The 20,953-nt window shown below is 41.3% G+C and overlaps 7 protein-coding genes across 8 annotated transcripts; 3 read left to right on the top strand and 4 right to left on the bottom strand.

The window, feature by feature from the left end:
- Window positions 1–7,874: 7,874 nt before the first annotated feature.
- On the bottom strand, window positions 7,875–9,796 carry LOC6578106 (nucleoside diphosphate-linked moiety X motif 19). The gene is made up of 7 exons (XM_044009174.1): window positions 9,642–9,796; window positions 9,473–9,581; window positions 9,165–9,409; window positions 8,842–9,108; window positions 8,697–8,778; window positions 8,419–8,626; window positions 7,875–8,350 (listed from the first exon to the last, which is right to left on the bottom strand). Exons 2-7 carry the CDS (start codon window positions 9,572–9,574, stop codon window positions 8,145–8,147), a joined length of 1,110 nt encoding a protein of 369 aa, XP_043865109.1. The 5' UTR covers window positions 9,575–9,581; window positions 9,642–9,796; the 3' UTR covers window positions 7,875–8,144.
- A 236-nt stretch (window positions 9,797–10,032) lies between these two features.
- LOC6578107 (membrane-associated progesterone receptor component 1) lies at window positions 10,033–11,303 on the bottom strand. The gene has a single exon (XM_002003993.4). The coding sequence runs from the start codon at window positions 11,058–11,060 to the stop codon at window positions 10,446–10,448; it is 615 nt and encodes a 204-aa protein (XP_002004029.1). The 5' UTR covers window positions 11,061–11,303; the 3' UTR covers window positions 10,033–10,445.
- A 104-nt stretch (window positions 11,304–11,407) lies between these two features.
- Window positions 11,408–13,145, top strand: LOC6578108. Its single transcript, XM_002003994.4, has 2 exons — window positions 11,408–12,564; window positions 12,629–13,145. The coding sequence occupies exons 1-2, from the start codon at window positions 11,667–11,669 to the stop codon at window positions 13,060–13,062; spliced, it is 1,332 nt and encodes a 443-aa protein (XP_002004030.1). The 5' UTR covers window positions 11,408–11,666; the 3' UTR covers window positions 13,063–13,145.
- Window positions 13,146–14,530: 1,385 nt separating this feature from the next.
- On the top strand, window positions 14,531–16,737 carry LOC6578109. Its single transcript, XM_015165998.3, has 3 exons — window positions 14,531–15,225; window positions 15,287–16,152; window positions 16,251–16,737. Exons 1-3 carry the CDS (start codon window positions 15,151–15,153, stop codon window positions 16,357–16,359), a joined length of 1,050 nt encoding a protein of 349 aa, XP_015021484.1. The 5' UTR covers window positions 14,531–15,150; the 3' UTR covers window positions 16,360–16,737.
- Window positions 16,555–18,210, bottom strand: LOC6578110 (nucleoside diphosphate-linked moiety X motif 19). 2 transcript variants are annotated; one of them, XM_002003996.4, is made up of 4 exons: window positions 18,020–18,210; window positions 17,769–17,965; window positions 17,364–17,706; window positions 16,555–17,145 (listed from the first exon to the last, which is right to left on the bottom strand). In XM_002003996.4, the coding sequence occupies exons 1-4, from the start codon at window positions 18,113–18,115 to the stop codon at window positions 16,741–16,743; spliced, it is 1,041 nt and encodes a 346-aa protein (XP_002004032.3). In that variant the 5' UTR covers window positions 18,116–18,210; the 3' UTR covers window positions 16,555–16,740. The 2 variants fall into 2 exon arrangements, with proteins under 2 accessions (XP_002004032.3, XP_043865235.1); XM_044009300.1 differs by lacking the exon at window positions 18,020–18,210 and having other exon boundaries at window positions 17,764–17,854.
- A 190-nt stretch (window positions 18,211–18,400) lies between these two features.
- LOC6578111 (nucleoside diphosphate-linked moiety X motif 19) lies at window positions 18,401–19,562 on the top strand. Its single transcript, XM_002003997.4, has 2 exons — window positions 18,401–18,496; window positions 18,561–19,562. Exons 1-2 carry the CDS (start codon window positions 18,401–18,403, stop codon window positions 19,539–19,541), a joined length of 1,077 nt encoding a protein of 358 aa, XP_002004033.1. The 3' UTR covers window positions 19,542–19,562.
- On the bottom strand, window positions 19,558–20,879 carry LOC6578112 (cytoplasmic tRNA 2-thiolation protein 2). The gene has a single exon (XM_002003998.4). The coding sequence runs from the start codon at window positions 20,792–20,794 to the stop codon at window positions 19,580–19,582; it is 1,215 nt and encodes a 404-aa protein (XP_002004034.1). The 5' UTR covers window positions 20,795–20,879; the 3' UTR covers window positions 19,558–19,579.
- Window positions 20,880–20,953: the final 74 nt, after the last annotated feature.

The following is a 20,953-nucleotide window of genomic DNA, read 5'->3' on the forward strand; positions in this document are numbered from 1 at the left end:
ATATCAATCTCATTCGAGCATCGACTCATCCGTCTTTAGCTATTCCTAGATATTACTATTCACGGCTGGTTTTTTATCTACCTCCCGAAAGTTTTCACGCTGACCCACAACGGAAAGCAGTTCGATACGTCACGTTCCTTAGTTGAGCTCAAATTTTCGCTGTCCTTTTGCATCAAGTCCATTTCGCTCGCTGCTCGTCTTCACAGGATTTCGTCAGCTTTGTTCGGTCCGATGTGATAAACGTTTATGATTATTTTTATGGAGCTTCGACTTGGCTGCCAATTTGGCTATTGGTATCTCGCAACTTGATTTATTTTAAATAGCGCACCCAAGCACTCCTCCGACTCCTCTCCGCTGCGCCAAATGCAATTTATGTGTGTGTGGTAACATCAAAAAAAGAAAAAGGAAAACTTTACACGTGACTGCAGCGAACTGGACCTCTGGTCAGTTCGCATTAAAGTCAGGGACATGCCTCAGCTCTCATCTCCCAGCTGTCCGGCTCCCCTCCCGCTCGCCTCCCGTTCTAGTCCTGCCCACATGTGTGAACAAATATTTTTTAGAGGGTGTCACCCACTTTATGCGGGTTTCGGCTACGTGTCATTTGGCCTATCTGCCAGAGCAAATCTTTGCCGTCCTCCCAACTGGACGGGATAACAATTTCCATAATCGCTGGTTAAACAAGGACACGCTTGGTCAAGCTGACCAAAACATGTAACGGCCCTGGGGATTGGCGACCTGCAGAGGGGCGCGTATCCTTCCGGGTGTCGCAACCCGTTTATGATGCACACACATCCCATTTTATGGGCCTGCCTTCCTCTCGGTGCGGGGCTGTGGACAAAAACATTGTTTGAATTATGTTTTACATATTTTTATTCACTTAACGCATTTTTACCCCTTGCTTCGGAATCGGCCAACAGCCAACGGCCAGCGAGCAGAGGAGGGGGAGTTAATCAAATTATGGCTTATCTCGACTTAGCGGAGGTCAAAACGCAAATAGCCATAAACATGTAGATTATAAAAGAACGCCCGGGCAAGCGTTGTCCATTGATGCTTCTGACCTTGTTTCCGACCAATTTTTATTGGCCGTTCTTAATGGGGCTTCTCGTCCAGTGCATCTCAAACTGTAATCAAGGAAGCAACTTTTAATATGTTTACATTGTGCCAGATCAAATTAAAATGATCAGATTTCGGCCATTGCAAATTTTCAGTCATGCAAACATGAAACACAAGCTAGTATCTGTATCTGTATCTGTATCTGTATCTGTATCTGTATCTGTATCTGTATCTGTATCTGTATCTGTATCTGTATCTGTATCTGTATCTGTATCTGTATCTGTATCTGTATCTGTATCTGTATCTGTATCTGTATCTGTATCTGTATCTGTATCTGTATCTGTATCTGTATCTGTATCTGTATCTGTATCTGTATCTGTATCTGTATCTGTATCTGTATCTGTGTCTCTATAATTAGTTGTCAACCCAACACTTCTACCTAAAGTCCTAGAAATGGTTTATTGACGTCTTCAAATCTGACCATTCTCTGTTTAGCAAAATCGTCATGCAGACATATTCAACTCTTAACATAAATTAAGTGGCAGTAGAAAAAGTAAAAACACCAACGAGACCCAATTTCATTTTTGCCACAAAATCTATAAATATCGACATTTGCTGAGGAGTCCTTAGAACAGAAGCCGAATCGAGCTTCATTTCATGTTCAATTCAAATGTTGTTCAATCTCATTCAAACAATTTGTATTGTAGTTTTATTACCACAATAAAACGGATTAAGCGGCCCGGACTCTGCCAAAAGGGATGCAATGAACCCTGCTGGTGGAAGTGGGCGTGCCGCAAGGGCGTCGCCCTCCTGCGACGTGTGTGTGTGTGCGACTGTGAGTAGCGCCTTTAAATTGACTGAATTTCCGCACGAATTAAATTTTCTGTTGAGCCGAGTGAGAAAATAAAGAAGGAATATTTCACGCATCAAATGGCAGACAAGACGCTGGGCGATGGGCGTGTTGGCCATATTATAGAGTCCTTGAGCCCCATTGCCGGCATTTTTTCACACTTTACCGATTGCCGTTGTTGTTGTTGCTGCTGTTGCACAATCAACGACACGTGGCAAGTGCCATATAATTTATATCAACGTCTTTACTTTATATTTCTTATATTTTTTACATTTCTTTTTTTTTTCATCTTATTTTTGAGTGTCAAATTCGATATGCTTCCCGTTTACGAAGATTTTTTTGCGCACACACATACAAATATATTGATATACTTATAATAAGGCTTTAAATTATTTTTTATTTCAATTGACTCTCCAAAATTCATTTAGCTTAAGTTTTTCTTTATTTTTCATTATAAAAATAAATAAATTTTCTTCAGCAAGTTTCTTTCAAGTTTTTACAATATTTCTTTGCGGCTGCTAAGCAGCTTTGTCCAAGAAAGAACATTTCCAAAGATATCTTTCTTTTTCTTTATCAATTTGTTAGATTTTACGGTGCGGCTGTTCCATTCACTGGTTCCCTTTTTGGCTCTGATCCCTATCTAAATCTATTACAATTCATATTCATATGCCACCCACCCACCCACCCACACACACACACACACACACACACACACACACACACTCTGTGCATGACATAGTCAGAAAGTGAAATCAAGTGTTAAAGAGTTTTAAGAAGGAAGTCGAAAAATTTACCCCTAACAATGTCGCAGTTCTTCTGCAACCGTTTTTATGCCCAATACCTATTGCAAAATGCCGAGCAAGGGTATATTAGGTTTGAATGTCTACATATATTAAATTGTTCAATTGTAATGATAGATCATGTCACGAATACAATTTTCTTGTGCATCATTAATATAAATTAGAGCTCTTGTATCGTAACAGTCTATGGGATTACAAAATTATAGCTAGCTAACAAAATTGCAAAGTTTCCTCGATAACGTCGATAAGAAAATGAAATGAAAAATAAATTTCTTAAGTAATATAATTTTAAGTAAAAAAGAATCTTGAATATATTTAAATATCTGTTAAATATAGGGTATACTTCAATCTATCAGATTCTTCACTTCTTTTTATGTAGCCCTTTTACGACCAGTTTCGTTTGCTGCTTAGCCTAATATCGAAATAAACATACTTTATCCGTTATTGCCGTCAAATTTATGGTTTCTTAAATGCTGCTCCCAGCTCCCGGCGCCCAGCGCCCAGATCCACCTATCACCGTTTAAAGGAAATATGAGACGCACATGTTACGCATTATGCAGGGCGAATTGGATGGATTTTTGAAAAGGGTCTTTCAACTATGTGGCCAGTTTCTCAAATGCCTTCAATTGGATGAAGCAAATGTTTCGACAGTTGGACAAGTTTGCTAGACGAGATGTCTGTGGAGCGATAAGAATATGAATAGAGAAGGTTTGCTTATTCATGTTTTGTTTGCATTATTTTGTTCAATTGTTGAGACTTCAAACGTAGCGCCTCAAAAATGCATTCACAATCGCAATTAAAACCAAGTTACAAGGTCACAATTTTTTGCGCAGACAATGGAAATTTGCTAAAAGTGACGACGCGTCGTCGCTAACAAAATTGCAAATGCTGCACATGGGAAACAAATGTGCAAGTATGTGTAATTATCTGTGTGTGTGTGCAGCCTTTCCATGGAATGCAATTGAAATCCGTGACAACATAATGCCAGGCAGGGGAAGGGCTGCTTAGGGGATACCAGCAGACACCACCTACCCCAATGTACAACAAAAAAAAGAATAGCAACCTACCGAAAACAGTTTCCCAGCACAGCTTTTGCGCAGGTCCAAGACTGGAAAGTGAACTGCAAGCAGAGGCAATCGACTCCCTAGTACAACAACAGATGCACAAGCACAACAAAAAGCAATGATGGCGCCCAGGCAGGTATGCCGGATAAACGGTATAGAAATTAGTGCGAAAAAACGCAAGCAACAATACATTGTTCCAATAGCGCATAATTCATAATTTAATAAAGTATAGCAACGCCCTGCAGGCCTCTCGCTCGCACTTACAGCAGCAACATGGAATGTGTCTTACAGCTATGCCTTGTGGAAAGCGCAAATATGTACATACATACATATATGCATATACATATGCACACATATACACACACTCTCACATTCCAAGCGATATGCAGAGTTGCAAATTAATACACATGCATGCATACATGCATGCACACATACATAGGCGAGTGACTCGTGTGTGGATGCATATGCTAAGGACTTCCATTACATTCTCGCTGCAAGCTCAGATGACACCTGCAAATTGCTTTCGCCTGTTTGGCTTGTTTCATAGTTGCTTTGTGTTTATTTTGGTCTTTTCGTTTGCTTTTTTGTTGTTCCTGTTACATGTTCAATGTTTGTTTACAATGCAACTCGTCTCATACGAGTCGAAATTCAACTTTCTACGATATTTGCAAAACACTCTTAATCCGCACTGCCACCTAATCAAAGGATCGTATGTAGCATATGCAAGTCGATAGTCCTCTCTCTCTCTCTCTCTCTCTCGGGAAAGAGCTGTCTACAGCCAAGCTAAATAAAGAAATCATTAGAAAATCGTGTAGGACATTAGTCCAACTGACGGCAGCCACCCACAATTTGCACATAATGTTGAACACGCAAGTCAATTGATGCAATTTGTACGACAAGCTGGCAGCAATTGGATCGCCCCCCGGCTGGTGCTTAGCGCATGTTTCGTCTTCCTCCTTGGGTCCCCAGTGACAATTTGACATGAGAGTTGAAAATGCCGTTACAGGTTCACGGTCTGCCGCACGTGTGGGGCATAGATCTCTACGGTTATATATGTACATACATATGTATGTGTGTGTGAATGTATGCGTTTGTGTGTGAGTGTCTCATCAACAGTTTGCAGCTGCTTTGGTGCTGATTTAAGGGTTGGCCGGCATTGCCCTTAAATGAATTGTGGCGATTTATTGCGGTAATACTCATTTAGTCGAAAGCAGTGTTGGTGGGTGTTATATGTATGTATGTATGAGTGTATGAGTGTGTGTGCCTGGTTCAAGTCGAGTGCAAACAATACGCACAATAAAAATAAATCTCCAACTGTTTACGTGGGCTGGGCCTGCGGGGGAGGAGCTTTACTTACAAGTGTGTTTAGTTAGACCCGTGGGAAGTCGTTTGTGGCGGCGGACAATTCCTTTAATGGCTGTCAATGCCGCATCGCGTTGCCAATTACTTTTGAGCTTGATGCGCCATTGATTAGCAACTGTTTTTGGTATTCATGTCACTTGCAGCGCTGGCGGCTGCCTGCTCCTCCTTGACTCTCTGTCTATCTGTCTCCTGCTCTCACTAGTCTGCCTGTCCGCAATAATCACTATAATTGGGCTTTGCTTTGACAAAGCCAACTAGCCGAAAGGAAAAATACGTGATATGCATTTTAGACGTAGCTGGCTGGCAATTAATAAGCCAATTTCTTGGTACGACACTTATCAGTGGACCACGTAAATCAGCATTATGCTGAAAACGGAAATGAAAATGAGCTCAAAATTCAATTACAGTTAGCCAGGCAGTAGGCTGTGGGGAGAGGGATATGTCCACCTTCTCCAGCATAAATCAAGTAGCTGCCGCACCTGTCGTCCTGGCGTAATTTTGCCAAGCCAGGCATGCGTCTTATTACATTTTAAGCGGCTTTTGAGACACTAGCAGCAGCAGAGCTCATAACTCATTGCTTCGCTTGCCTGCACGACGTTTGTCGCATATTTTAATTTATTTTCTAATTTATGAGCAGCTTTGTTGCCTGGCTCTGCCTGGCACTCCCTGGCGCTGCCAACCACACCAAATAGTGTTTCGGGGCCATGTTAATTGTTTGATAATGCTATCGTCCTGTGAACATAATAGCATAATTAATCGATATTAAATGAACACAGCGGCAACAGCAGAACAATAAACACCGGAAAACCCACAAAAGGTTAAATTAAACGAAGTAATTGTTACCGACACAGACAGCAGCCGAAGTCTCCCCTACGGCAACTTGAGATTTTTGAGGGCTGGGCACACTCGCACAATGCACAACAAACAGTTACCCAGACACGCACCAAGCCCAGCAGGTGGAGTGAGGGAGCGAAAAGGAGCGGACGAAACCGGGAGGGGAGTGGGATTGCTTTTGAGAGTTTTTGATTTTTAAGCGTAGTTGAAAGAGAGAATGGGTGGGTTGGCGGGTGGCGGGTGGCGGTTCACTGGCTCACTGACTGGCTGGTAAAGCGCACAAAGTCACACGACAGGTGGCGGCACTGAGCCGAGGGTTGGACCGCAAATTGATTTAAATGCATTCTTAATGGGATGAAATTATCTGCTTGCTCTGATTTGCGGTTAGACGCAGTACGTCCCCCACTTAATATACATACATATATATATGCCAATGTATATAGTTATTTACATATATACGCGACTTTTCGCTTTTGAAGTACATTTGCACACAGATTTACTGGAGTAAATTTGAGCTAACCTAACCTATGTTAGTCTTAAGCTTAAACTAAAGCATTTCTTTTAATTAAAAATAAGCGCCACGTCTATAAAAGTCTAATTAAATTGAAGCACTTGACGACCTACCAAATCCGCTTAAAATAATAACAAAATAACAATTTGTCGCTGCTCCCCGTTAACTGCGGGTCACAGCTAGAATCCTTATCTATGCTAAGCAGAGGTCACACATTTTCTTTGACCTCTTGCCTAGCATAAGCTCTGTAGTGGGGAGGGCTAAAAAGCATTAAAGCAACTGGGAATGGAAATTATTCTTCAAATAAATATAGCCTGAAAAAGCTAAAAGGAAAGATCTTTGGGAAATGATAAACAAATTATTAAAAGCATGCTAACATCATTTGAATGGGTGAAATGGGAAACTAGATTAAAATATAAATTATCTAATTTATATAAAACTATTACGCACTAAAATTTAATTTGAAATAAATAATTAATTAAATTTATTAAAATAAAAATTATATTTTTAACTACAATAAAAATAATAATAAACTAGTAATGTTCTATACAATTTAGAAAACAAAATAAATACATTCGATTATCCTATCTTGAAACTAATTAAATGCATATGATTAGTGTCACTTACAATAAAAAGTAAAGACTATAAATTCAAATTCTTCATATACATATATATATTTATCTATAGCATATATGTTTTGCATTATTTAATATATAAATTTTGTTGAACCCATTGAAAATGGGAAATCAGGGTATAATGGTTTTGTTAAATGTCTGTAACAGGCAGAAGGAGGCATGGCAGACCCCACAAAGAATATATATTCTTGATCAGGGCGACGAGCTAAGTCGATTTGGCTCTGTCCGTCTGTCTGTCCGTCCGTCCGTATGTATGAACGCATCGATCTCAGAAGATATAAGAGCTAGAGACTTGAAATTTTTTTCCTAGGTCCGTGTATATCACGCGCATATCAAGTTTTTCTCTAAATATAAATTTAATTATATAAATTTAATTATATCTCCTACACATTTAGAGCTAGAGCTTCCAAATTTTAAATGTAGACTTATATATATTTTATACAATTTCGATTTTTGTTTGAATTTACCCCCCACTCTTATTTCTACCCCGTCACCCTCACCTTTATAAAAAGCGTATTTCAAATACAAGAGACTTGTGCTTTGGAATATACATACATTTGAACATTATGATTATGTTCTGAAAGTTTCATTACGTCTAGAAATTAAATTATTCAACAAATAAATTCTTATAATGTTGCTCACACTGCAGCGCAGCCCAAGCGCAGTCGCTGCTTACAGCATAGTTAGCAGAGCGCGTTCCAATACGTGCGTGTGTATCTATGTGTGCCGAAAAGAAGTGCAGAGTGATTAGAATATCAGATTGGAGTTTTCAGGGTATCTCCTAGTCGGACAGTCTCGACTAGAGTCTTCTTACTTGTTTTTTATATCGAAACACCATTGGACAATAAATGGCGAGGACTTTAAACATCCATACTTTATATACATTTATATTTATATTTACAGTGTATATGGTTTGCCCATACATTTACATTATTATTTACATTTTTTTATTTAAATACATACTTTAGATGATATTGATATTTAGCTTAACAAAAACTAAAATGAAATGCTCATTTTTAGCTTAAACTTGATGGCCTATAGCTTGCACTTTTCATTTGGCAGTTGCTTAGGAACCAAATGCCCATTCAAAGTTGGAATATTGATATGTATTTGAAAATCAGTTGCTGTCGTAGACTCGTAACGATGCAAATATTTGGAGCGGGCATTCAGCTCGGCAACAGTTCCAGAAAACTCAATGGGCTTGGTGACCAAATGTGGTTCAGGCACATATAAGTCGTCGCCTGCAAATAATCGAAGAAATTAAAAGCTAACACACGAGCCTAAAGGTAAATTCAAAGTCAAAGTTAACCTGGCAGCGCAAATACCATGCCATCGCTGCATACGTAACCCACTGGCATAAACATTGTGCAGCCCAGTTGACCGCGCTGCGAGGCAAAGTGACATAGCTTCTGGAAATCGTTGATGGAGTACAGGCGACCGAGCTCATAGATTTGAGGCGGCAAAAAAAACAGTTCCTGATTCTGATGCAAACGTAGTAGTTCAAGAGGTGAGCGCCACTGCAAGTTGTTTAAAGAATATACGATTAAGATATGATTACCATATAGATTGAAGAACTGCTTGGCTTACTAGACCCTCCTTCACCTCGGTGGGTTCTATGAGCAGGCTTGGCTGTGATTGCAGGAAGACCATATAGAAAACAGTCTCATAACTAAAAAGTAAAAATGTTGATTATAGTAAAATGATTAAAATTTGGATTCGTTGAATGATTCACCCGTTCTTAACAAACGCGGGACTCGCCCAGGCGGACCATTCGTGCAGCGCCCATAAATCGGGAACTACTTCTAAATGTCGACATAGGGCCAAAAAATCACTGGGGTTGCTGTGCACGCGAGCTTGCCAGGTCTTCAGAGAATCTGCATCCAACTGTGCTGCCTGAGCAACTGCAGCCGTTTGATGAACCTGAGCTCGATTGCGACACAGCAGTACTCCCACTTCCTCAAAACACTCACGCAAAGCCGCCAAGCGCAGAGTTATCTCCCTAATCAAGCACAGAGATTAGATATAATTTGCATATAATTTGCACCTTGTACTCACCGCGCCCAAATTTTAGAACGTTTAAAGAAACGATCATAGCAACCTGTACCCTGTGGAGCTAATATGGTTGGCCTTTGTTCGCTGATCAGTACCAGACCACGCAGCGACGCTTGCAAAACACCAAACTCCTCGAAGTACTGAAGCCAGGCAACGCTCTCATCCGCCTCCACTTCCAGCAATCCGCCCGGAAAAACCGTTTGGTTAGTAGCCACGGCTATCGCATCAGTACGCTTTAACATGAGCACCTTAAGAATGCCAAAATTAAATATACAAGAGCAATAGTTATTCTTTGCAGATTTGCCACGAACATTGTAATCCTCGCCAGCTGCTGCTTCGGGCGTCACTATGATGAGGCTCGCCGAAAGACGCCATCTAGGACTCGAATTCGCTGTGCTTCCGCTGGCTTGCATGAATTTACTTAATATTTAGTTTAGTTATTTAGACTGCTTCGACTATTTGATTCGTTATCAATACAACCTGTTGCTAGCTACTGATTGGATTACCTTATTGCGCCGACAACAACGATATCGATAGCTATGCGATTACTTAGCTATCGAGTGGCTCAGAATTTACATACATATGTATGTAGAGGGCGGGGGTACAGCTGCACCTATGTAAATACATTAATTGTTTATGATAATAGTATGTACATATAAATGTACATTTATTAAAAGATATTTTATGGAATTCCCGTGCATTTTAACTAATTTGTTACCAATTCAGTCAACTAAAGCGGCTGACTAGCCTATGCACAATCTAATAGCCTGCCCTCGCAACTATTAAGTAAAGAATTTGCATTCAACGTGTTCCCAAGTACATTTGTACATACATATACATATATATTTATATATTTAATCAGCTTTTGACATTTCATGTTATTCTGGCTTTATTTAATGTGATTTTATAGACCATTTACGATCAGTGCCAGGGTTTATGTGTTTTTACTGTTCTACATATTTAAGCATACAATTTGTTGCACAATTTTGATTTGAATATACCAACAATAATTTTTACCTTTTTTATATATATTCCTTTTTTTTTTTTTTGGGTTTGTTTGTTTGTTTAACATACATATAAATCTTATAACATAGTTTTCCATTAGATCTAGATGTTTTTACAGCTTGCCTATGACACTGAGGGTGTAAGGGATGTGTGTGTGTGTGTTTGGGTGTAAAATTGTAACTAGATTGCCAAGTCGAACGCCACTTGTCGCCTTTTGTGCTAATCATCGTTAAGCAGCAAAAGTTTTTCATGCCTTTCATACACCTCCCATTTCGCCACTTAGTTTTCTTTCTTGCTGCCGCCGTCAATATTCTCATCTTCATCGTTGCTATCGTTATCATAGTTCGTCGGCTGCTCACCATTACGCAGCAATTTACCGACAAAGTCGTACTTCTCCTTGAATTGCATTTCCCAATCACGCACCGAGTCCATTTCCATCATGTTAAGGTCGCTCAGATCATCGTACTCATCTTTATCGTTGGGCACCACACTGAAAGTGGCTAAATTTCTTGATGCATCGCGTCCGGCAAATGTGGCATATGGTCCCCCAGGTCCATAGAAACGTTTGCCCTTTGTGACGTCATAAACATTACCATTGACCGCAACTAAAACACGACCATCCGGTTGGTTGCCATCGTATTCGCGCAGCTCCTTGATAGTGAAGTCTCGGCGCAATTTCGGCAACTGTGGCTCAGCCGGTTTCTGTGCCGAGTCCCGAGATCCCGGGCCCTCGCAGCGATCACGCACTATCTTATAAACCAGGAAGCAAATGATGGACAGCAATGCCAGATTCATCGGACTGTAGAAGATTTCCCGAAATGCGGCACCCAGAAATGACGTATCGGCTGTTGCATCAGCCTCGATCGTATTTTGTTGCTTTTGTTGGGTTTCCATCTTGCAAGTTTGCTTTGCTTCTTGTCGCTCCGAAAGTTTTTTGTTGAACTTTGCTCACGTCTTTCGCTTTACTTACAACAGTGCGTAGTTAATGATGAAATGTAAAACGAAATTCGGACACCACTAATACAAATAAACGACTTTTGCATTTATTATTATACACAATATATGTTGACTTCTCTTTCTAGGAGAAATATATTTTTCTTTTTCACCCAGTCAGCGCCTATTCTCTAAACAGCTGCAAAAGGTAGTGCTGACAGCTGACAACGAATCATCGACAAGGAATCATCGGTTATCGGCACTAGAGCTACACACTATCGGCTGCGGTTACTTGTTGCTCCTGAATGTAACGGATGACAGCTACATGGGTTTATCAACACTGACATTCAAATTCGTGCCGATTCTTCAAAAAACTTCGATTAACGAGAAACAGCCCAAATAATATGCATTTATTATGTGCCCACAACACAAAAAACTCACTTGCTAGATAGTTCAAGATGCTGACAGACACGTGCTACCGCAGCTACCCAATAGGTTCGCGTATTTAAGGGCGAGCAGCTTTCATCCCAAGGCACATGCGTCTGTCACTTGTAAGTAAAAGCAGTTATGAATCTTGCATTAACCATCATTTGGTTGAGCTGCATCTGTACAGGCAGTGCACAAAGTATCGAGCGACTGCTAGCAGAGAACACAAAGGAGTTAAATGAAACCAAAGCGCTTCTACGTCACATCGATGCCACAAACGAAAACATTAAAAACAGCATCGAACAGCAACGTGACTGGCTGGATGCGATCAAAAATGTAGATGGCCAACTGGACAAACTCAACCTTTTTCTCGATGCACAATCTGTGGTCGTTCAGGAGGCGTTGAATAACATCACACTTAAGTCTGGTATACATGCTGATCGTGTGTCCAAGGAATTGGGAAGCTTGGCCCGTCTGCAGATTTCTACGAAGCAACAAATCAGCGGGCTGGAGCAGAAACTAGATGGGTATCAAAGACATGTACTACAGAATGCACGCAGCATTGAAAACAATATATTAGATCTGACAAAATTAATAACGCGCGCTGTACTGCCACAATTGAATGGACTGCAGTGTTCCTTTGATAGCCTAGAGACATCCCAAGTCAACATCGAGGTGGAGCTGAAGAGTTTGGCGCGCCTCAAGGAGATTAGCGAGGATTCCAACATCAAGTTGATCACATTGACTAGTAAGCTGATTAACTTGAATCGCACACAGGAAGCCCAGTTTGAGAAGTTAACACATGCACTGTCCCAGCTGAAGCCGCTAAATTCCTGGCAAATTGAGAGTGCTCTTCGAGAGTTGATAGTCTCCCAAAAGAGAATCGAGTTGGATTTGGAGGCATGCGATAGACGTCAAACAGCTCATTATGCCAAACATTCTAGCTCTTCATCCCATCCCTCCTATGAAGTTGAGTTGGCAGACGTAGCTCCCCCTCCTCGTTCACAGGTCTGGAGCCATAAGGAACCCAATGAGCAGGGTACGTCGCACGCGTTACAATCTATATAATTTAAATCTCAAGTACTTTATTATCTGTCTTCAAGGCTCTTACTACGCCAGCGTCTATGCCCAAGTACCTTCCAATAAGCCAATACTCGGCAAACCTAGAAATCCCAACTACAGCTCTTATGTAGCCATACCTGCCAAGCACACCAGTTCCAGTTCCGTCTCCTGGCAGCAACCTCTGCCTTGGGAAACTGTGCCTGCCTATCAATCCGTTCCAGCGGTCGTGCCCAAGCCAAAGCCTAATCGCCCCAAACCTTACCAGTCCGCTCCTGCATCTGGTTCCGAGCGCAAGAGACCTGCTCCTAATCCGCAGCCATGTGACCAGAATCAATATTCGCAGCATCCACCGCGCCACTTGGGTTCCTCTCCAGCACAACTAGCTAAATCCTATTCTCCTCAAGCACACGACGTGTCTTCAAATAGACGTTATTCATTCTGGCATGGCAGCAACTCCCCATCGGAAGGCTACTAAGACCTCAACTTCATATTTTGTGAATTTGCTGAATGATATTTTACGGCAGACGAATAATTATATAAATGTTGATGCATATAATATATATTAATTTATATACATATATAGCCAATATTCAAATATGTATAAATATTTCTAGACAATTGTAAAACAATCGAAAAAATAAAGATGTTTTTATTATTATATTATACATTTTATATATGAGATATCAAATAAAACTTATCTATAATACTATGGCATATAGCAAAATCTTTTATATTCCTTAAGAAGCGAAAGCCTTCCAGGGTTAGTGTATATTAATTCATAACCTCTAGTATTTATGTAATGCAGAGAGAATAGTAATAATGCTGCTAATATCTAGACCGTCTTTCTTTATTTACTCCAGATTATACATATGTACATAATTACGCTTCATGGTGACATGCAATTTTTATACCCTGAACCCATTTTCAATGGGAAATCAGGGTATAATGGTTTTGTTAAATGTCTGTAACAGCCAGAAGGAGGCATGGCAGACCCCATAAAGTATATATATTCTTGATCAGGGCGACGAGCTGAGTCGATTTCCGTCTGTCCGTCTGTCAGTCTGTCCGTATGTTTGAACCTTAACGAAAACCAGTAATCATCTTTAAAGCTAGACTGTCCAAATTTTTTATGTATACTTATATGCATTTTATACAATTTCGGTTTTTGTCCAAATTTACCCCCACCTCTAATTCACCCCCTCATCATCACATTTGTAAAAGGCGTATTTCAAATCCTAGGGACTTGTGCTGTGGCAAGTATGTGTATATCTATGTTATATTCATAATCTGAAAGTTTCATGAAATACGAAAATTCGAAGTACGCCTTTTACAAATGTGAGGGTGATGGGGGTGAATATAGGGGTGAAGGGTAAATTTTAACAAAAACCGAAATTGTATAAATTGCATATAAGCATACATTAAAAATTTGGAGACTCTAGCAATAAAGGTGTAGGAGATATAATTTTATAACTGGTTTTCGATAAGGTTTTTTATCGATAAAAAAGATCGGGATGAGCTATCGATTTTTAATGATAAACTCGATATCCAAGCTGTAAGTACGAACATTTAAAAAAAATATGAAGTCTCTAGCTCTTATATCTTCGGAAATCGACGCGTTCAAACATACGGACAGACGGACAGACAGACAGACAGACGGACAGGGCCAAATCAACTCAGCTCGTCGCCCTGATCAAGAATATATATACTTTGTGGGGTCTGCCACGCCTCCTTCTCCCTGTTACATACATTTCAACAAAACCATTATACCCTGATTTCCCATTGAAAATGGGTTCAGGGTGTAAAAAATTGTAAAAAATAAAAAACGCAACCATTTCCTTAAACTGTTATGAGATTTATGCCGTTGGTGACGAAGGACTTTTTAATTTAAGCTATATGTACAGATATATGTATGTATATACATACATATGTACATACCTGACACCATTATACAGTACACATTTCTGTTCCTATGTTCTGAACAAATTCAACATTTTGCAAATCAAGTTATATAAGCGTTTACTTATTTAATTAAAAATGCCTTAAATTTTAGTGAATGAACTATTTTTGGAATCCGTTGATGGGATTACGACGCAGCAGCAGCTGCACGCAGCCGGAAATTCTAAAATTCGGCACGTCTCGTGCACCTTCAGTTAAAGCTTTATATCAAGTGGGCTTTACGTAGAAGCAATCATAGTAGAATATTAAGACGTGCCCAAACACATATTTTCAGAACTATTTCGCAGTCGAAATGTCGTTGAACTATTTGATTTTGATGTTTCCAAGAGCTAAGCGCCAAAGATTGAAGGGCAGCAGTAGCTGATTGTGAATGGAGACTGGAAGCTGTCGTATGTTTTGATATCAGAAATGAATATATGATGGGTGTCCCTTAAGAAAGATAACAAACTTCTAACTTATATCAAATAGAATATAACAGCAGTGTACGCTGTGGCTGATAGGGTCAAAGTGCAACCGGCACGTGCCACTACGTTACAACGCCGACTATTTAAGCCATGACCCACGCTAACGTGGCGCAGTTCGAAGCGAATCAAACAAGCAGAAAACCATGAAACTACAACTAGTTTTGCTCATTGTATGTCTGGTTAGCAGCTGCAGGGCTCAGGAGGAGCCAGAGGATCAGGTGAGATCTTTTGATGAAGTTAATAGCCAAATCTCAATATTCCTACGTCATCCCTCACCAGGAACAGAAAGGAGAGGCAGGTGAAGCAGCAGCAGAAGCAGCTCCTGCCAATCTTGGGGATAGCCGACCGGACAGAAGCAACGCTTCCATACGTCGCATTTTGGACGAGAATACAAAGGTTCTACGACAATTGGACAACAAGGCGCAGGGCATAAGTAATTCGCAGAAGGGCATTGAGGGTAAGTTGAGGCTGTTGGGTCAGGATGTTGCCGGCATTGAACGCCTGGAAGATGGCCTCAAGAGACTCGAGTTGAGCACAGCTGCCAATTTTCATCTTACGGCCCATGGAATTCGTAACCTGACTGCTAGCATTCGGGCAGCTGAGAATAAAACGGATTGGGCTTTATTGAATCTTGCACGTGGGCAGCAGGATATCAAGCAGTTGATTTCCAAGGTGGATGCCAATCAGAATAAACATGAGCATAGTCTCGATCAGGCTACCAAATCCGTGACTCTGCGTCTCTCAGCTCTGGACAACTTGCTCAAGCAGTCCGTGCTCAAAGAAGTAGTGGCCCTCGTCCAAGTGGCGAAGAAGCTGGAGCAGTCCCAACGACTAATTGAGAACAAAGTCGGCCATCTGGATGAATTGACGGCGTTGTCTGGCCTAACAGCCAGCAAGGTGCACCAGTTGGAACACGGATTGCGTTCCATAAACAGCACGCAGCATCGCCAATTGGCGGCAATCGGGCACACGGTGGAACATGTAGGCGCCAGCACCTGGCAGATCGACAATAAGCTTGGCGTGCTGCTCAGCACACAGAAGAACATTGAACGTGCCTTGGTCGAGTGCAAGAAATGTTTCCCCTCCCACAAGCAGCCGGAGAGTCCACATGATCGTTGGCAACAACCTGGCTATATATCCTACGAGTAGGTGAAAGAATTATTAATAATTATTCGGCTCTACAACCGTTTCTTTTTCTCTTCATTCTCTCCCACCCCCTCTATCCTATCGCTGTGCATTGCAGTCACAAGGAGGCAAATAAGCCATCTTCAAAGGAATATGAAAGCAGCTATGATCATGCCGATGAAGCCTCCTATCTGTATCAGCTTTGGTATGGAAAGGACGATAAATAGATGATCCTGTTGATCAAAAACTTTTTTGGTCTTGCTTTTTGCTTTGACTAATAATTGCCCCTGGGCCAACGGTCTAGTCCTCAGGTTGTGTATTATATATCCTTCGGCTTATCGAAGATTCTATGGTCAGCTATAGAAATATTCTGAACTAATCTCACTAATCTCAACTTTTTGGGCAATCAGAAAACAAGCGCATAAAATCTGTTACATTTCTTGATTATTTGGAGTTCAAACTTAACAATTAATAGTTTGTCTTTTAACTAACAAATGCACCTATTGAGCCTCTGTTGTCTTTTATAGTGGACACACACTTGCAACAGATGCTTTACACACACGTTACACTTACAAATTGTTAATAAAGTTATTTGTTATTGCATATATCTAATGAGTTTTTGGATCTAAAGGAATAACGTGACCATCAGCTGACTCAAAATTGACGATCAGCTGCGATTCATGCTGATTCTTATGCTCGGAACGATGCAAATTTTTTTTGGCCAGCGTGCGAAATTCGGCCATTGATATCCCGGTCTCGATTTTTTCGCTACTCGCATCCGGATCTAAGGGATACAAGTCGTCGCCGGGTAGTAGATGAACGAAGCCATCTGTACATTTGTATATTACTGGATGGATGACCACGTCTCTCTCGGATGAACGGTGTTGAGCAAACAGGCGCAATTGTTCCAACTTCTGAAAGTTGAGACAACGTGAAAGTTCGTAATATTGTGGCGGAGGCAGCCAGAGTTCTTTCTTGAGTGCAGCTTTCAGATAGTCCAAAGGAGCACGCCACTATTGAGGTCATCATATACATATAAGATAGGAAAATATACATAAGTTCGGGAAACAAAAATACAAGCTAATTACTATTTCTATTCTAATCAAGACAGGTCTAGTCGGATGTTACCGAGTAGACGTAGCTCGAATCATTGATCGAGCTCATTTACAAACAGCTAGTTTCTGTTGCTTTGTTCTATTTCTTGTTATGTTAATTTTCGCCGTATGCAAACCTTATAATCCTTCACTTCATTAGGCTCTGTTAGCACCTTCGGCTGGGCTTGGAGAGCAGCTAAAAAGAAGACGGTTTCGAACCGCTTCTGGAAAGTAGACGGCGTGCGCCAGGCAGACCATTCGTGCAACGACCACAGATCGGGCACCACATCCAACTCTTCACAGAGCGTCAAATATTTACTGGCATCATTATGGACAATACGTTGCCAATGCTGCCGATCAAATTGCTCACTGAATTGTGCATAGCCATCAGTTCTGGTCAGAGTTTTGCGATCACGGCACAGCAAAATACCCATCTCTTCGAAAGTCTCCCGTAATGCAGTCAAACGTAGTGAAATATCACTATAACAGAAAATAAAGAATAAAGCAACAATTTAATAAACTATTCAAATTTTCTACTTTACGCATTAAGGTTTTCATTAAAGCCCTTCGTACTCGCAGCTCCTTTGCATATCTTCTTTAATTTCTTAGCGCTCCCTTCGTAGCGACTAAAGTGTCTTAGCCAAACTGGAGAGCTGTCCACAGTTTCACAAACGCCACCGGGAAACACTGAAGCGTCGGGCATGAAGGTCGACTTGGAGTTACGCGTAAAGAGTAGCGCCTGAAAATATTTAAATAAGTTACAACTTTGCGATATATAACAAAATATACATACATTATAATCTGAGCTGCCGGGTGGAAATTTAGTATTTCTGGACAGAAGTATTAGACTAGCTGAATGACGAATTTTATCCACAACTTTCTTCGGCATAGTTTAGGTAATAACAACAATAACAACAAATACAATTCAAGCTAGATCTATCGATCTAGCTGATGGTATGGCTGCCAGTGCACCCAACTATCGATTGGCGATAGCTTGCCAACCGTCAGTCGTCAGTCGATCCGGCAGCTGCTTGATGTCAACAATAAGATGTATCGATATCCCCAATTTATCTGGTCAGCTGTTGAACTTCAGCTGCGCGGTGCAAAGGTTGAAAATAAAATATGATTTAGTTTTTAGTGCTACAAACGCCACTACAAGTTGTCAATCGCTGATATGGCTACCACAGATCAGATCCAATACAGGCCCTCAGCTAGTTTAATACTGGCAAGCAAACAAGCGTTCCATACAAAAAAGGAATACGATTATAACGTAAGAATAAAGAATAGTATTATTCATGTTCAACTATATAAAGATTTCCACTTATTACTGACAGGTATTGCTAATGAAACGGACAGAGCGCACATCTTATGCACTTAATCACTGTGTCTTTCCTGGAGGCGTCTTCGATGCTCAGGCAGATGAATCCGCCGATTGGTTGATCTACTTCCAAGAATGTGGAATTTCCTGGGACCAGCTAAAGCTATTGCACAGCCGGCAATCAATGGGTAGACCGGAGCTCATGACCCAAGGTGTAGAGTTCTCTCGTGATATCTCACTTCGCCTAACAGCGCTACGAGAAACCTTTGAGGAAGTGGGCATTCTGTTGTGTCGCAAGAATCTCAAGAATTTGAATGGTGGACAGCCAGCGCAGGTACTGGTACAACCGTTCGATCGTGAATATTGGCAGCAGCGAGTGCACAATGATGCACAGCAATTTCTTGTGCTGTGTCGACATTTGGCTGTTATCCCAGACCTGTGGGCTCTCAACGAGTGGTCCATTTGGCGTACACCAGCATCCGCCTCGAGTCGCAAATACGATACGGTTTACTATTTGGCTGCCTTGGAGAACTTCAACGTGGACTTGTTACTTGAACCAACTGAAGTAGCTGCGGCTTACTGGCTACAGCCTTCCGACTCCTGGCTTCAAAGTCGAGAGGGTCTTATTTGGTTACCATACATACTGCTCTACGAGACGGCGCGTCTGATGAGCATTCCAGGTTGGCAACAGTTGCTACAATTTGCATATGACCGCAGTACACAGGGATCTACACTGCTTCAGCCCATCTATTATCGCACAAATGACTGTCTCATTGGCGTGCTTCCAGGCGATGAGTTGTACTTGCCAGAGCCAGAGTACTGCAACGAATCCATAGTATTGCCGTGCTCTATTAGTGAACTCAACACTGTAGCCAAGCGCTTCAATCGGTATATGATTTACAGCTTTCAACATGTGGATTTTGCTTGCAATGTGCCTTCACTTGACGGACATTTTCCGCTGCAAACGCGTGTAAATACGCGGCTAGCCAAGTTATAAAAAGATAGTTAAACACTTTGACATAAACTTCGATTTAATTAGATTAAGGTACCACTACTTAGCTCTGCTTGTATATTCCGACATGCATGACACAGCTCTTCTTTTTCGTTCAAACGCTCTAAGACTCGTTGTTCCAGCACGTCACAACTGCTCTTCATCTTTAGTTCCACGCCGACTTCGGAGACAGCACGTGAGTATTCAATTGCCAGCAAAGTGTCGGAGATGTTATTATCGAGTAGAGATTGACACAGTGCACAGTATGAAGCCATAATTTCTTTGGAATTGCGTTTAGGGGCGATTTTATCACCTGTCCGAAAAACTGTCGACACTGTGGATGCATAATTCAACTGAAGATTAGCCACAAAGTCCCTAGTCAAGCTCTGCAAGCTACCTCCGGATAATGGATAATGACTAGGATCATCCACACGAAATGCTTTAAGCTCTTTTGCATGAACATAGAATTGCACTTCCTGATCGTTGAGATCCTTCAAGGGACGCAACAACTTGACATCTCCCATCAGACGATCATCCAGCAAGGCGACATCCAACGCAACGCTTGCTCCGCGTCCCAGAGCCACAGATGTCAGAAGCTGTGTAGCCAAGCTGGGACTTATGCTGGGTTCAAAAACATGTGAGCATTTCAGCTTCATAGCCACACCACCTACGAGGAATTTACGTTTCTGCTGCATGTAGTCCTGACGGGAAGTCGAACTGTTAAATTGATCCAGAATGGAGTCCAGCTGGCGAACTGTGTAGTCCTTCAGAAGCTGCAAGCTTTGGGGGTCGCCATTTAGTTGAATTACATAAAACTCAAAGGGTTCATAACGCCTCTGCAGCTCATTAAGTGCTAGGAGAGGACTCTCTTCTTCTTTTATGGGCGAACAATGAGCATCAACGTAAAGAACACGGGCATTGCAGTGCAACCGCTTAAACGTATTTTGGGTTTGGGCAAAGTGCACCATGTCAAGTAGCACCAGAGACTCTGAGCTACCATCAATCACCAGCAAAATTTCAGCATTGCGTGGCAGCACCTTCGCAGCTCCTAAGGCAGCGCGGAATTTGTGCCTGACATACTTCAGAAAACATTCACTACATTCAGCCGATCGAAAGTTTAGTTTGTAAAGCTGTTGTGAGCTTTGGCCGCACTTGCTGCAGTCGCCAGCCCTTAAAACAATGCCAGTTTCTGAGCAGCTAGGCAACATTGCATGCGTGCCACCTTCATCGCCAAAGTCATCTTCGCCAATGCTGCACATTATAGATCAATTTCAACAAATACTGAAGTATAATTTAACCTACTCACAAAAGAATAGGCGCGTGCACGAGTTAGGTATGATATATGAAACGATTCTATCGTTAAAAATATCGTTTAGAGGCATTCAGAGGTGCTATTGATTTCTATATCGAATTGTATC

Source organism: Drosophila mojavensis, unplaced genomic scaffold, assembly GCF_018153725.1.
Source record: "Drosophila mojavensis isolate 15081-1352.22 unplaced genomic scaffold, ASM1815372v1 contig_49, whole genome shotgun sequence".
In the NCBI taxonomy this organism is placed as follows: Eukaryota; Metazoa; Arthropoda; class Insecta; order Diptera; family Drosophilidae; genus Drosophila; species Drosophila mojavensis.